This window comes from Leucopleurus acutus (assembly GCF_964270905.1).
Source record: "Leucopleurus acutus genome assembly, chromosome: 5".
Lineage (NCBI taxonomy): Eukaryota > Metazoa > Chordata > Mammalia > Artiodactyla > Delphinidae > Leucopleurus > Leucopleurus acutus.
Genome location: NC_139147.1, coordinates 75,043,549 through 75,058,685, shown reverse-complemented (window position 1 = coordinate 75,058,685; position 15,137 = coordinate 75,043,549). Strand labels below are relative to the sequence as shown.

At 37.0% G+C, this 15,137-nt stretch overlaps 1 protein-coding gene across 5 annotated transcripts in view; it reads left to right on the top strand.

The window, feature by feature from the left end:
* Positions 1 to 643: 643 nt before the first annotated feature.
* Positions 644 to 15,137, top strand: part of OPA1 (OPA1 mitochondrial dynamin like GTPase) — a 95,950-nt gene continuing 81,456 nt past the window's right edge. For 2 of the 5 annotated variants that reach the window (XM_082840450.1, XM_082840448.1), the window contains exons 1-6: positions 644 to 820; positions 4,394 to 4,712; positions 5,374 to 5,470; positions 8,172 to 8,279; positions 9,324 to 9,377; positions 10,061 to 10,128. In XM_082840450.1, the coding sequence (XP_082696576.1) occupies positions 789 to 820; positions 4,394 to 4,712; positions 5,374 to 5,470; positions 8,172 to 8,279; positions 9,324 to 9,377; positions 10,061 to 10,128 (678 nt within the window). In that variant the 5' untranslated portion in view covers positions 644 to 788. The remainder of the gene's footprint in view (positions 821 to 4,393; positions 4,713 to 5,373; positions 5,471 to 8,171; positions 8,280 to 9,323; positions 9,378 to 10,060; positions 10,129 to 15,137) is intronic. The other 3 variants (XM_082840451.1, XM_082840449.1, XM_082840452.1) reach the window with 2 other exon arrangements.

Sequence of the window (15,137 nt, the reverse complement as noted above, 5' to 3'; positions counted from 1 at the left end):
GCCTTTATAAACTGCACAAGCTTGTCCCAAGCCCTTAGGTCTCCTAATTCATGACCCCTCTTAGATCTGACCTTCAGAGATTCTAAAGCATTTAACTTGTCCAGTACTTCTCCAGCCTCCGGAGACTGCTCTAAGAATATGAAAGTACTTCGTAAACAAAGAGGCCAAACAAAGGAGCAGGGCAAAGGGGCAGCCGTGGGTTTTCATTACTCTGTTCTACTACTCTATCCCTGTACTGTATTCATTTTGTATTCCCTAATTTCCTCTATGCTCCTGCAATACCAAATTTTCCAAATGGTAGCCACCCAGTAAGAATTTATCACTCCGTATTTCTCGCCCTTCAGCCCCTGCCCCACACCTCGACCCCTCCCCTCCCCTCCCCGAGTCTTTAACCAGAGAGGCACGAATTCACCATTCCATTCTGGAAACAAAAAGGGACGGGCGGGTCGGGGCGGGGTGGGGAGAAGGGAGAGAAGAGGGGAGGGGAGGAGAAAATACTGTGGTTCCTACAGAGGCTTTGAGCGCATGCGTGAGTCCTCCCCCGGACCGTTTGTGCTGCCCTCCTAGGAAGAGGGGTGGGGTAGAGGTTTGCCCGACGGACCGAGTACGGGTGCCGAGCAGGCTCTCACGGAAGTCCATTCGCTATTGGGAGGTCTGCAGTGGCTGCTCTGTGCCCTTGTTGCCGAGGGCCTCTTCTTCGGTCATTCCTGGAGTAGGAGCCGGACTGGGGCTGAAACAGGGGCTCCCCCCGGCCGCCTCGGCGCCTGTGTGACCTCCTCGCTGGCGGGATGTGGCGACTACGCCGGGCTGCCGTGGCCTGGTAAGTGCGGGCTCCGACCTGGCCCCGTTATTTCCGGGGCCTCCAGAAAACGAGGTTGTCCCATCACGACATACAGAATGTGCAGGTAACTCTCAGGCCAAGCAGAGAGCAGTTGGAGGATTCCGGGATATTTTTGAGGACCCGGAGTGACAGGAGCCCTGACTAGGCTTACCTAGGTGCTGTCCCCCGTACTGGCCCCTGTCCGTGTTCCTGTGCCCCTCGGAAGATTCTGGGCGCTTTTCAGTCTTGGCCTTTTCTATTGTCCTTTTGTGCCTGCCCCTTTCACCCTTCTGTCCTCGCTGTTATCTCTGTCTCTGGTGGCTTCTTGTTTCTGTCCGGGCTCTATGACTCTAACCATGTGTCACCCTTGCCGCGTCTCTTAATTCTCACTGTCTTTGGCTTCTGCCTCCATGCCAGCTTACATTGCTTTTGCAGGTACCTGAGCTCCTCTCTCGGGGTGAAGGGGACTTTGCCTCTTTCCTTAGTACGCTGAGTGAACATGATTTGGAGTCAGATCTGGAGCGGTGACGCATACATGTAGTGTCAGAGATGGTGATTGGAGATATTCTCTAAATAGCAGCTTTTTTCAGTGTTTAGGAAGGGAGACTTGCTTTTTGGATGTGAGGTGGTGAATGTAGCACCACCTTTCTAATCGCTGTGTTATTGTTGCCCTGGTCTGTGTTAATCCTAAACCGAAAATCATAGAAGTATTTACATTTCTATGGGTTACTATGTGCATTTTAATGAAATTAAATTTGACTTTAATCTTTACACATAGCTGTGTTCTAGTATCCTTAGATATCTTCAGGTTTAACTCATTGTTGCAGGCATTTGATGAGAAGTAACATACATCAAGCAAGGTTGGAAAAACTTGGTTTTCCTGAATTAATAGTCTCTAAACACCTGTCTTGAATTTTTTTTTGGAACTTTTTAAGTGGTGTAATTTATAGTGTGTATAAGAGAGGGGATCCATTTGTTTTGTGAAGGTTAATTTGAATCTAAATTTAGAACTGAATGGCATACAATAGTTGAAGTTTCAGTCAATTAGAATAATTGAATAAGTTACTTCTAATGTCATGGAATTTTAATTTCTGAGTAAATCCACAGCCCTTGGTACTGAACTAAGTTATTTACAACCTTTTTATTTCTACTCCTCAGTATTTACTGGGGAACTATATCTAATTTTCTTTAAATAAGAAAAGACTTTGCAGAAAATAGCGTACTTTGTTGGAGCAATTAAGATATGTAGGAAAAACTTTAAAAATTGAGTTTCCAACCAACTAATTATCAACTGATAATTGTTTATTCAGTTGGATGCTGTCGGCTAAATTGTTTCTAAAGTTACTTTTGACTCTGTAGTCATGACTTAAAATGTCTTATGTTGATAGCACAGTTTAGCTGCCTGCTGAAGTAGAGATGCGTAAGGTCAGATGCCCCAAGTTCTGGAGTTTGTCTTTTGATGTAGTTCCTATGCATGTTATGAAGGAGTACATTTAATTCTTACTCTTTAATAAATAAACATTCTTTGACATATATATCTAAATATGTGCTCATAGACATGTCAGAAGACCAATGGACAACATTTATTTAGGTGCAATAAATATTTGCATAAACTTGTTGAAAAAATAATAACATGCTAGGAAACAGTACGTAGATTAAAAGGAGATGATGGATGAGTGTGAATAGATGATTTCTGGGGTTGGAGTCGGGGAGCCTTGTTTTGCATCACATTTGATTTTTAGTTTGGCCTAATATATAGAAGTATATATTCAGATTCCTTTTCCACCATTCACTAGTCATTCTACCTTAGGCAAGACACAGTTTAAAAAAAGCAAGTTGGTCAAATAAGGATACTTACCTTACTGGGTTTTTCTGAGAGTTAACAGTAGCATTTGTGTAAACATCTGTCATAATGCCTGGCAGTTAGGTACCCCTTTCCCCTCACTGTCCGTCTTCACAACATTATTTCAATGTTCCTTGATTCCTTTTCCTTAAGATATTTCTACTCCCGTGTAACTAAATGAATTAAAAATTTATTCTTTAGTATGGGGCCTGGCCCATAGTAAGCACTATGACGGTGTGTTGAATAAGATAATCAGGCATATGTTTGTTGGTAGGAGACTTTCATTCTCTGCCAGGAAGGACAGGAGGGAAGAGTTCAGATAGTAACATGTGCATTTAGATTCTTTTCTCTTCTGGGTATTCCCCCTTCTTTCTTTCTTTTTCTGGGGAGCCAGGTACACGAGGTGTTAATTTTTCCTTAATTTCCATTCCTGGACCATCTCAGGATTGTGAAACATAGATGAGAGGGCAAAGAATAGATGTTATAAGCTACTGGAGCTTCTGTGCTTAAAAGTAAAAGTTTACACGCCTTTTTTTGTATAGGTGCATCCATAATTCACATTTATTTTCATAGCACCATTTTAGCCTAACATTGCATGAAATCTTTTCGTATATCTACATGGTCTTCATATTTATCACTTTAATGGCTATACACAGTATTCTCTTTTGTTTATGTACCATAGTTTATAAATTTCTGTTCTTAATATTAGATATTTTAGTGGTAACATTTTTTGCTATTACAGCACATCTTTTCTTCCAGTTTTACTGAGGTATAATTGACATACAGCACTGTATAGGTTTAAGGTGTATAGCATAGTGATTTGACTTATATACATCATGAAATGATGACCATAGTAAGTTTAGTGAATAGCCGTCGTCTCATACACAAAATTAAAGAAATAGAAAAAAATATTTTTTGTGATGAGAATTCTCAGGATTTACTGTTTTAACTTTCATATATAACACACAGCCTGTTAATTGTATTTATCATGTTGTACATTACAGTCTTAGTATTTATTTATCTTAGAACTCAAAATTTGTACCTTTTGACTGCCTTCATTCAATTCCCCCTTCTGCCACCCCCTTCCTCTGGTGACCACAAATCTGATCTCTTTTCTGTGTGTGTTTGTTTTTGAAGTATAATTGACCTACAACACTGTGTTAGTTCCTATTACACAACATGGTGATTTGGTATTTCTATACCATTTCAAAATGATTACCATGATGAGTTTAGTTCGGATATGTCACTATACAAAGATATTTTGTTTTCAACTTTACTGACAGCAAATAGCTGTCAGTAGTTAATAAAATAAGTCTCTACCTTTTTTGATTTCAGTTTTGATTTCTTGGACCAGGATCATAGCCCACATATAGTAAATTAGGGGACAGGCTCTGGAGTCCCACTGCCTAGGTTTGAATCCTTCCTTTACTCCTTATGTCATTGGGGACTTCAGCAACGTACTTATGTCTGTCCGCCTTTTCCTCGTTGGTAAAATGGGGACGATACTAGTACTTTTATCATAGGATTATCAGCAGGATCAGATGAGTTAGCTCCTGCTGCAGCAGTGCCTGGCACACAGTAAATGGTTGGTAACTGTGGGCTATCGTAAGACGCAGTGTGATTGGTCATGTGTGCCTGTGTGTTTTCCCTTTTGCATATTGCTCTTTTATATCGTTTCCTTTGCATTGTTTCCCCATCTGATCTTTCCTCCACACCTATTTTTCTTTCAGTGAGGTCTGCCAGTCCTTAGTGAAACACAGCTCTGGAACAAAAGGAAGCTTACCACTACAAAAACTGCATCTGGTTTCACGAAGTATTTATCATTCGCATCATCCTATCTTAAAGCTTCAAAGACCCCACTTCAGGACCTCATTTCAGCAGTTCTCCTCTCTAACTAACCTTCCTTTACGTAAACTGAAACTTTCTCCAATTAAATATGGCTACCAGCCCCACAGAAATTTTTGGCCAGCGAGATTAGCTGCGAGACTCTTAAAACTTCGGTATCTCATACTCGGATCTGCTGTTGGGGGTGGCTATACAGCCAAAAAGGTGAGGTTAACTTTCCTACTGCTTTTCCAGTTATTCCAGCATGATTGTTTTAAAGTTTCTTAGCATATGTCGTTTTTCTTTAGTGCAGTAGAATGTAATTAGATGTTTAAACATTTATTGTGTGTCTCTATTATGTGCTAAATTGTTTTAATGGTGCTAATAGGAAAATGCTCTCTGAATCTTAGTTATTATAAGAGATGAAAATGGCCTAATGGAAGGAGCACTGGTCTGGGAGTAAGAACACTTAGGTTTGATTTTCAGCTTTGCCATTTAGTAGCACAGGCAGGGAAGTAAGTGGCATGCTCATGCAACTACTTTGTGGCAACTCTGGGACCAGAGGCAGGGTATCCTGATCCGTGGTCTGTCTTCCTTGTATTCCTCAGTGTTGTTTAAAGCCAAATCATGAAACCCATTTGCAATAGGAGTACATTTTGAATTTTTCCATTTTCTGTATTTAGTAAAGGAGCATTTACATGTTTTATATGCTTGTCTGCTAATTTACTTTTAGAAGAGCAGAGGCCACTTTGTTTCTAAAAATTCTGAACATAATACATTGCTCTTAGTAGCTTAGCATGTTTTAACAAAATAAATTTAAATAGTTTTTTTTAATATTTTATATGGCATTCAGATCATTTGATTGGCATACTTTCTTATCTTTCAGACTTTTGATCAGTGGAAAGACATGATACCTGACCTTAGTGACTATAAATGGATTGTGCCTGACATTGTATGGGAGATTGATGAGTATATCGATTTGGGTTTGTATCAACATTAAAATACTTTTCTTGGTTGTATCTTTAGGAAAGAGAAATAGTTGTATTGAGATAGCTCCTTAACTCTAAGTTTAAGGTTGTAGCAGTTTTTTTTTTTTGACATCTTTATTGGAGTATAATTGCTTTACAATGGTCTGTTAGTTTCTGCTGTATAACAAAGTGAATCCGCTATACATATACATATATCCCCATATCCCCTCCCTCTTGTGCCTCCCTCCCACCCTCCCTATCCCACCGCTCTAGGTGGTCGCAAACCACCGAGCTGATCTCCCTGTGCTATGCGGCTGCTTCCCACTAACTATCTACCTTACGTTTGGTAGTGTATATATGTCAGTACTACTCTCTCACTTCGTCCCAGCTTACCCTTCCCCCTCCCCGTGTCCTCAAGTCCATTCTCTACGTCTGCGTCTTTATTCCTGTCCTGCCCCTAGGTTCATTAGAACCTTTTTTTTTTGATTCCATATATATGTGTTAGCATATGGTATATGTTTTTCTCTTTCTGACTTAATTCACTGTGTATGACAGACTCTAGGTCCATCCACCTCACTACAAATAACTAGTTTTGTTTCTTTTTATGGCTGAGTAATATTCCATTGTATATATGTGCCACATCTTTATCCATTCATCTGTTGATGGACACTTAGGTTGCTTCCATGTCCTGGCTATTGTAAATAGTGCTGCAATGAACATTGGGGTGCATGTGTCTTTTTGAATTATGGTTTTCTCTGGGTATATGCCCAGTAGTGGGATTGCTGGGTCATATGGTAATTCTATTTGTAGTTTTTGAAGGAACCTCCATACTGTTCTCCATAGTGGCTATATCAATTTATATTCCCACCAACAGTGCAGGAGGGTTCCCTTTTCTCCACACCCTCTCCAGCATTTATTGTTTGTAGATTTTTTTTTTTATACAGCAGGTTCTTATTAGTTATCCACTTTATACGCATTAGTTTATATATGTCAATCCCAGTCTCCCAGTTCATCACACCATGATGTTTGTAGATTTTTTGATGATGGCTGGTTGTAGCAGTTTTATTTTAATGATAAAAGTAATAGAATAGGAGAAAAAAATGGTAAGAAAAAAAATTATCCACTAGTTCATCAGTTTAACACAGCTGCCACTATCCTTAGGGATCAGTTTCTTTTAATTGTACCTATTTTGTGTATGTGGTTAATATTTTACTTTGCTTTTTAAGAATTATATAGTCATAGTGAACATACACTTTGCTATCTTGTCTTTTGCTACCTAACACATTTGTCAGCATTTTCTACTCTGCCGAGCAGCCTTCTTGAATATCATTTTCAATGTTGTATGATGTTACTCAGAACAGATGCACTGTGCTTCACCTAACTAGCTCCCTTTGATTGAGTACCTTGGTTACCTCTACTTTTTGTAACCAGATTCCTTAAAAGCCTGCTAGTGTCCAGAGTAATTTCTCCTGTTAGTCTTTCATTGTTCCCTTTTTCAAATAATAGATAGATGAGAAAAAAAGTATATTTGGTAGTTATGATTGCCAGTAACTCATGGTGATCTTTAGAAAAAGATTTTTTTTCTGATGAAATTATTTTCCTCAGGTCTCTTTTTTAAGACTTTGTGTAGACATTTTTTAGACTTTAGCTTAGGTGTATATGGGGGTGGATTTGATCTCTGCATGCACTATTCACAGCACTGTCTTAAAGGTAAAATTGTTGCATTGACAAAGATATTTACAGGAAAAGCACTCCTTCAAATTACTTTTCTAACGTTTATGAGAAGAGCTTTTAACGGTATGCATTCACTTATCCCACGCTGTAGTGACTGCAAGCCTGGGTTCTGAAGCTAGACTGTCTAGGCTTAAACGTGACTCCCCCACTTTGCTGTATGTGCAGGTCCTGTTACTTAACCTCTGTGCCCCATTCCTCGTCTGTAAAATGTGGTTGATGAGAACTGTTTTGTAGCATTGACATGAAGATTAAACAAGTTAGTGCTTTTATAGCACTTAGAATAAGACCTAATACATATTCTTATTTTGAGAAACTTCGTGTTTTATCTTCTCCAGAGAAAATTAGAAAAGCCCTTCCTAATTCAGAAGACACTGTAAAGTTGTACCAAACTTTGACAAAATTGTTGAGTATTTGTAAACAAAAATAAATACTTGATCACTTTATAAATAAAGCTAGCAATAATAAAGTAATGGCTTGTCTTGAGTTCAGAGACAGTTTTTTGAAGTGGTAACAAGTGTAAGTTTTCCTAGGGAATACAAAAGGAGAGAGAAGAGTAATGGAATTCTGTTCTTAAACTTGAACTGGGATTTCATTACTTTTTTTTGAATTCAGGTCAGGTGCTACAAAGGATTTTTCTTTTTTCTTTGATTCATTGCCTTTCTGCTGTGACTTCCTCCCCAAAAATACTTCTGTTTCCAATCCAGTGTTAACATTTATACAGTGTTTCTGTCTCAAGGCATTTAACTTATAAATCAAAGATAACCCTCTAAACCGTATGTTTGGTGAGTCTTTTTAAAAAATTTTTCATGGCTTGTAGAAGATCATCAGAATAACACATTGTTTCAGTTATACGTAGCAGTTATAGTTGGAATAGGGAGAAAAATGGAAAAAAACATTTAAGTTTATATATAATTATTTAAATTGTATGCATGTTTCAATAGTCAAATTCTTATTTTGAGACTGTTTCTTTTCTCTTCTCCAGAGAAAATTAGAAAAGCCCTTCCTGATTCAGAGGACCTTGCAAAATTGGCACCTGACTTTGACAAGATTGTTGAAAGCCTCAGCTTATTGAAGGACTTTTTCACCACAGGTAAGGAAGGACGTGTGTTTAATCTCATTTAAAATGTCGGGAAACACAGAGGAAAAATACTTAAAATGTATTCATTTATTTCCATCTTTTATTTATTTATTATTTTAAATTAACATTTTTAAAAATAAATTTATTTATTTTGTTTATTTATTTTTAGCTGCATTGGGTCTTCATTGCTGCGCGTGGGCTTTCTCTAGTTGCGGCGAGCGGGGGCTACTCTTCCTTGCGGCAGGAGGGCTTTTCATTGCGGTGGCTTCTTTTGTTGCGGAGCATGGGCTCTAGGCATGCGGGCTTCAGTAGTTGTGGCACGTGGGCTCAGTAGTTGTGGCTCGCGGGCTCTAGAGTATAGGCTCAGTAGTTGTGGCTCACGGGCTTAGTTGCTCCGCAGCATGTGAGATCTTCCCGGATCAGGGCTCGAACCTATGTCCCCTGCGTTGGTAGGCGGATTCTCAGCCACTGCACCACCAGGGAAGTCCCTATTTCCATCTTTTAAATGAAAATATTTAGTACAAATAAAAGCCAGGTTTTTGATAAAAGGATAAACACAACGTTTTTTTGCTCTGTGGTTTTACTATTTTTTAAATTTATTTTTATTTTTTGGCAGTGCCACGCGGCACACGGGATCATAGTTCCCTGACCAGGGTTCAAACCTGTGCCCCCTGCAGTGGAAGCACAGAGTCTTAACCACTGGACCACCAGGGAAGTCCCCGTGGTTTTAATTTTTGTTTGGCCCAAGAAAATGAAAATTTGCAAGAACTTAAACATGCTTGGCTTTAGTCAGTGAGGGAAAAATAAATCACTTGCTCTTGACAAGTAGATGACACTTCCTATGTGTTTGCTGTTCATAACTGGTTAGAGCCGATTTGGTGATTTTAAAACAAATTTAATTATAACGGACCATAATGAGTAGAATTTACTAAGGCTAGTCCTGGTGTATTTGCCCAATTCTGCCCTATCATGATATAAATCTGAGGTCTCAGACATCTTTGTTTGCTCATTGTTAAATTTTACATTTCTATTTCCCCCTTTGCTGATTTTTCACAGGTCACAAATTGGTTAGTGAAGTCATAGAAGCTTCTGACCTACTTCTCTTGTTAGGTGTGTAAACAGATATTTTTGCTGATCTTAACATGCCTTTTAAATGCATCTAATAAACTAGCTGCAAATAAAATTGCAGACCAAATTTATAATATTGCTTATGCTAAATTTTAAAATGTCAGAATTATATTGGGCAAATTCATTATCCTTTAGGTGGAAATAATAAAATAATTTTTTGTGGTAAAACTAAAATTCCTAAATATGTGTCTATATTATAAGATTAAAGTTATTAAAAAGAAAGTTTGGTTAACCAAAATATTTTCTTGAACCTGATGTGTTTGTTTCTGTTAATTGAAATGAAAGTCATTTTAATTTGTCTCATCTGTCCTGTCACAGTTGACATTTTTAATTTAATTTTTTTACTGTATATGGTCTGTAATGGCAGTAGTGTATGGCTGAACTGTAAGTACTCTCATGTAAAATAATCCTTATCAAAGATTGCCTTATTTTTTATTGTAATTTTCAGTGATATTTTAAAAAATCAGTTAAACATGTCCTATAATGGTTTTGAAAATTTTTTTCTTAGCTTACCACTGTGTTCCTTAAAATAAGAATAGCTTTCCAAAAAGTGATTTTTGCTCTAAAAATCCTTTTATCTTTCAACCGACTAAACATAATTTGGAATTTAGTTTAGGCTATTGACTTCACTGGAGAATTTAAAGGACTGCATATTTATCTTTAAGGTTCACCTGGAGAAACGGCATTTAGAGCGACAGATGCCGGGTCTGAAAGTGACAAGCCTTATAGAAAGGTACGTATAAAGGAGCATTCTTCACGTAGATAGTCTTGAAAGATTTTTTGAAGTTTTTACCTACCCTGGAAGATCTGAAAATGGTAGCATCCGAGAAGCAAACATGAAAGCATCCAGTGGAGGTATTGTTATTATTCTTGGTACAAAATGCAAGGTATTATTCAACAGTTCTGGAAATGTAATTGGAGAAGCCAGTTTCCCTCAAATATGTCTGTGAAATATTAGTTTCCAGGGTTGTCCCCAGCAAAGGGTTTTGTTGTTAAGTATGTGTGGGGGAAAGCTGGTATAAATAAAACAAGCAGGCTTCTTTTCTTTTCCCTAGGATTTCTCAGACCTTAATATATGCATGTGCATTGTGAATCTCTAAGAGAAGTCAAAGTGTGCAGGGTTTTCCAGATTTATTTAGCAACAAAACCCTTCTTCCATGAAATACCTTCTAGGGACTAATGTTTCATGGTATACAGTTAGGGGAAATATTAAGGGAACGGCAAGTTTGTTACTAAGGGATAAATAGACTTCTGTTACATTGCTAGTCAACAAAATTATGTATGGGGTTATTTAGGATATGTTAATTTCAATTCATGCATTAAAACCCATATGAAACTTTTAGGAGAATTGCTGATGTAGAATAACGTGCATTGTTGTGTATTTATATTAATATGTTAACCTGATATTGTCTTACTCTTAATTCTTTTCGTCTTTTGAAATTGGTAAGATAGCTGATTCCTTGGAAGTTTTTCTTTTTTAATAATAACCTAGATAAATAAATATCTGGAAAAAATACTCCATGAACATTTAAAAATTCAATATGAACATTTAAAAATTAAATGATGAAGGTTATTATGGTTTTAAATCATTGAGGTAAATAATTTTATGTTTTTTGGGGAAGCAGAAAGAAAGTAATTCCTATGTGTAGATTTCCATCTTGTTTCCTGTCCTTCAACTTTGAGCTTTTTACATGATATTCCAAGTTTTAATTATATTTCAAAAGATTTTTTTTCTTTTGTCTTTTAACTTGATCTTTTGGAGAAAACATTTTTCAAAATGTGTGTGTATATGTGTGTGTGTTTGCCTTTTAACTTGATCATTTTTGATAACCTTTTCCACTGGCATTATTTTAACCAAGGGATACCCTTGAATATACATGCTACTGGAAAGAAACATTTGAATAGAAATTAGCCTATGATGCACAGCTTATTTTGAGCCAAGGCCTTGGCCCTTAATGCAGATAGACTTAATGTGTAGAGAAAAGCTAATCTAACTGGGGAGAAGGAACCCCTGTTACAAGTATGGTAGTATGGTTTTTGAGCGACAGGATTTCTTGTTGCCTAGATCAGTTAAGGGAGGCTTGCATCTCTGTTCTTTTCTGATATGGCCTAGGATTGTTTTGGTAAATGAGAATCCTGTTTAGGTCCTGACAGATAATTCCCTTAAAACCCTGCTAAGGTGATAAATGAGTAGTAACTGATAAATGATCAAGAGCTCTGCAGTATAGAAGAAACAAGAGAACTGATCTCTGGGAATTTATATTTACAGATTTTATTTTATACAGTAGACACGAGAGCAAATTTATTGCTTTATTTTATAATTTACTTTGCTTGAAGATAAGTGCTGTTGTAGACTGTTCCTTTTTAACTTTTCCATAATTTATGGTGATTATCTTGCCCATTAAAAACGCACCAATTATTTCCAACTATTTGTTATAAATTAAGCCATTTTCATTATAGGTTAAATCAGATAGTATTAAATGCTAGTATAAATGTTTACAGAAAAAGTATTTTCAACCTCAACTAGTGGTTTTAAATTTTATTAATATGCAGCATTATGTTTTCAAGGCTTGACTGTTACCTGTGCTATTTGAAAATAATGAACTACTCAGACAAGATGCAGATAAACTGATTGTAAGAGACTTGTCTGTAAATTGATGGTTGAATGTAAGCATGGAAAGGGAGACCTTAGCAGAAGCCTTTTTGAAATTATTCTAAAGCATCAAATTTGAAAATTTGGGCAATAATCAGAGGTGGTAGGATGGCATCCAGAGTTCAGGTGATACCTTTTTGATTGGTTCAGTCTGGTGTCTGAGAGCCCCAAGATTTAAAATGGTGTTCATGCCTTAGCTTAATGATTGTTGGGTTTATACCAAAGTTTCTGGCTAGACTTCTATTAGAAATGTAAAAGTAAATGTGAATCACATTTTTTTAATGTAGTAATAGATGAAAAACATTTCGACTAGAAGTAAAAAGAAAACTTGTTCTTTCTAATAAGAGAACACATCTGGAAAAGTGCTGGCAAGTAGAGGGACAATTAGGAACCTTTCTAAGTCAACTGAAGTGAAAGTGACAGGGAGTTGCAGGAACACAGATGCCAGATTGACTTGAGTCAGGCAGAATGAACCACACAATAGACAGATTACTGGTGGTTCCCAGTCTGGGGTCACTGGACTTTTAGGTGTTCTGGAAAGTTGTGATTGAGGTCTTCAAAAAGTCAAAAAGCATCTATTCCCACATAATGCTACACAGGCTAACTAAACCTCAAGTTTCTTTGATTTTGCCTGTATTTATATCCGTTCAGTTTGTGGACAGTAATGTTTATCAAAAGTTCTTCTACGTATTTTTGATAAATAAAAAATGGAAAAATACTGAAACCACATTTTAGTAAATGCTTTTAGTTAGTCAAAAAATTTTAAACTTGTGTTCACTATAGAAAAATATTAGAAAGAGCCCTTAGTGAGACCTGGAGACCTTTAGAACTACCTGAAGACAAATTCGGAATTGGAGTGACAAGCCTTTTTTAGTGAATTAATGGCCTCACCTGGTTTGTAAGTCAGTAGATTTCTGTATATCAGTCATAGTATATATAGGTGACAGGACCACTTAGTGTATCTCCTTTTTTTAGATTCAGTAACATTGTTGTGTTCTAGTGAAAATTAATTTGCTAAATGAGACATTATCTGTCCTTTTGTTCTGTCATGTTTCTGATGGCTCATAAACATCTCATAGAAGTAAGGAATATGGTCATTCTGAAGGGTACAAGCCCATTTATAATTTATAGAAAATATTTGAAGTCCAAATCATAAAAAGTATTGTTACTCTTTTAAAAATAATCATTAAATAGTAATTATCTTCCTTTCCACATTACTGTAATTCTTATTTGTGTGGCTTTACTTATTTTATACCTACCCTCTGAAATATCTCTCTTCCCTTTTCTCTGCCTAATTTCCACTCATCCTGAAAGCCCAGTTCAGTTGTTACCTCTGTGAAGCCTTCCATAACCATTTTAGTCCCAATAATTATTCTCTTAACAATTTAAAACATTTTACAGATGAAACACTATTTACTTTGGCTTTCATTCTTACTGTTTAATAGGCTATTTCTATCACAAAATCTCTGTTCTCAGAGCGCCTAGGATAATGCTGAACTCTTAACACAATTCATCAGTTGATTTAACTCAGTAAAAGTCTGATTTAAAGTAAGCAAATTTGGGGCTTCCCTGGTGGCGCAGTGGTTGAGAGTCCGCCTGCCGATGCAGGGGACGCGGGTTCGTGCCCCGCGGTCCGGGAAGATCCCACATGCCGCAGAGCGGCTGGGCCCGTGAGCCATGGCCGCTGAGCCTGTGCTCCGCAACGGGAGAGGCCACAGCAGTGAGAGGCCCGCGTACCGCAAAAAAAAAAAAAAAAAAAAAAGTAAGCAAATTTGATTAATGCTAACAAGAGTGGGCCCAAAGATTTTATGTAATGTGTCTTTTTGCTCTGATTACCTTTGAATTTCTCCTGGCCTTCAATATTTGACAACTATTGAAGAGAGCAAGAATGTGAAGGTAGCACTTATACTCGGAATTCTGAGTTGTAATAAAGCAGTGTTGCTTAAGTAGGACTTAACATTTCTGGGATTCCTCATGCAACAAATAATGTAAACTGTGGCAAAATGAAATTCTCACAACCAGCACCATCAAGTAGCCGCAGATTCAGGAAACTTAGGTTTCCTAAGCAGCTAACAATTGGCAACTATACTTGGTTAGATACTTGTTTTATTCCTTAATAATAAGCATATTGCATTTTTATGTCATTTAAAAAACATTAAATAAATACTGTGTACATAACACTATTTTTAGGTAATAATTTAGAACAAAGGGGATTTGGTAGAAATTGTATTATCGATAAAAACTATTGGTAATAGACTGATTTGTTCATCTCTTGAAATTAATTATTTGTAGAAATTGTCCAAATAGGATGCGATATTTCTCAGTTGGAGCAAATTAAATAATTCAAGTAGAAAGACATACTTCTTTCTGATATCCAATAATAAACATATTTTAGTTGGCTGTGAATATCTGAGCTGAATTATATATTACTGGGAGGGAGGAAAATAGGAAAATAGATCTTTTTAGCTAATGAAATAGCAGAATTATTCAAACTTTGAAAAGTAGTTTAGTGCCTAGGAATATTTTTTAAATGGAAAGGGAAAGAAGTCTTCACTTTCACGAAGTTCTTTTCTGGACCCAAGTTACTTTTAAAACTAATAAAACGGGTTGGCAAGCTTTTCCTTAGAGGCCAGATGGTAAATATTTTAGGTTTGCAAACCCTGTGGTCTCTAGGACTACTCAGGTAGACCACTGTACTTTGTCAATTCCTTCTCTAAAGAGTAATTTACATTTGCCCTCCGAAATATTGCACTTTTACCATTTTCCTTACTTAAATGTAAATTGAACGTGAAGGGTCAAAGGCACTTTGAAAATAGTGAGACTGTAGAGCTAACAGGTATCAGGTGTAGACTTTGGAGTCACACTGCCTGTATTCAGACTCTGTCTTTCCTGTTTTCTGAGCTGTGTGACCTTGGATAAGTTCCTTAGCTTCTCTGAGTTTTTGGTTTCCTCTTCAGTAATAGGGGGAACCCTACCTGATAAGGGTTATTGTGAGCATTTCGTAAAGCCCTTTAGCACAAGATCTTGGCACATGATAAAACTAAATGAATACTAATGTAATGATAATAATAATGATTATTATCATCTAA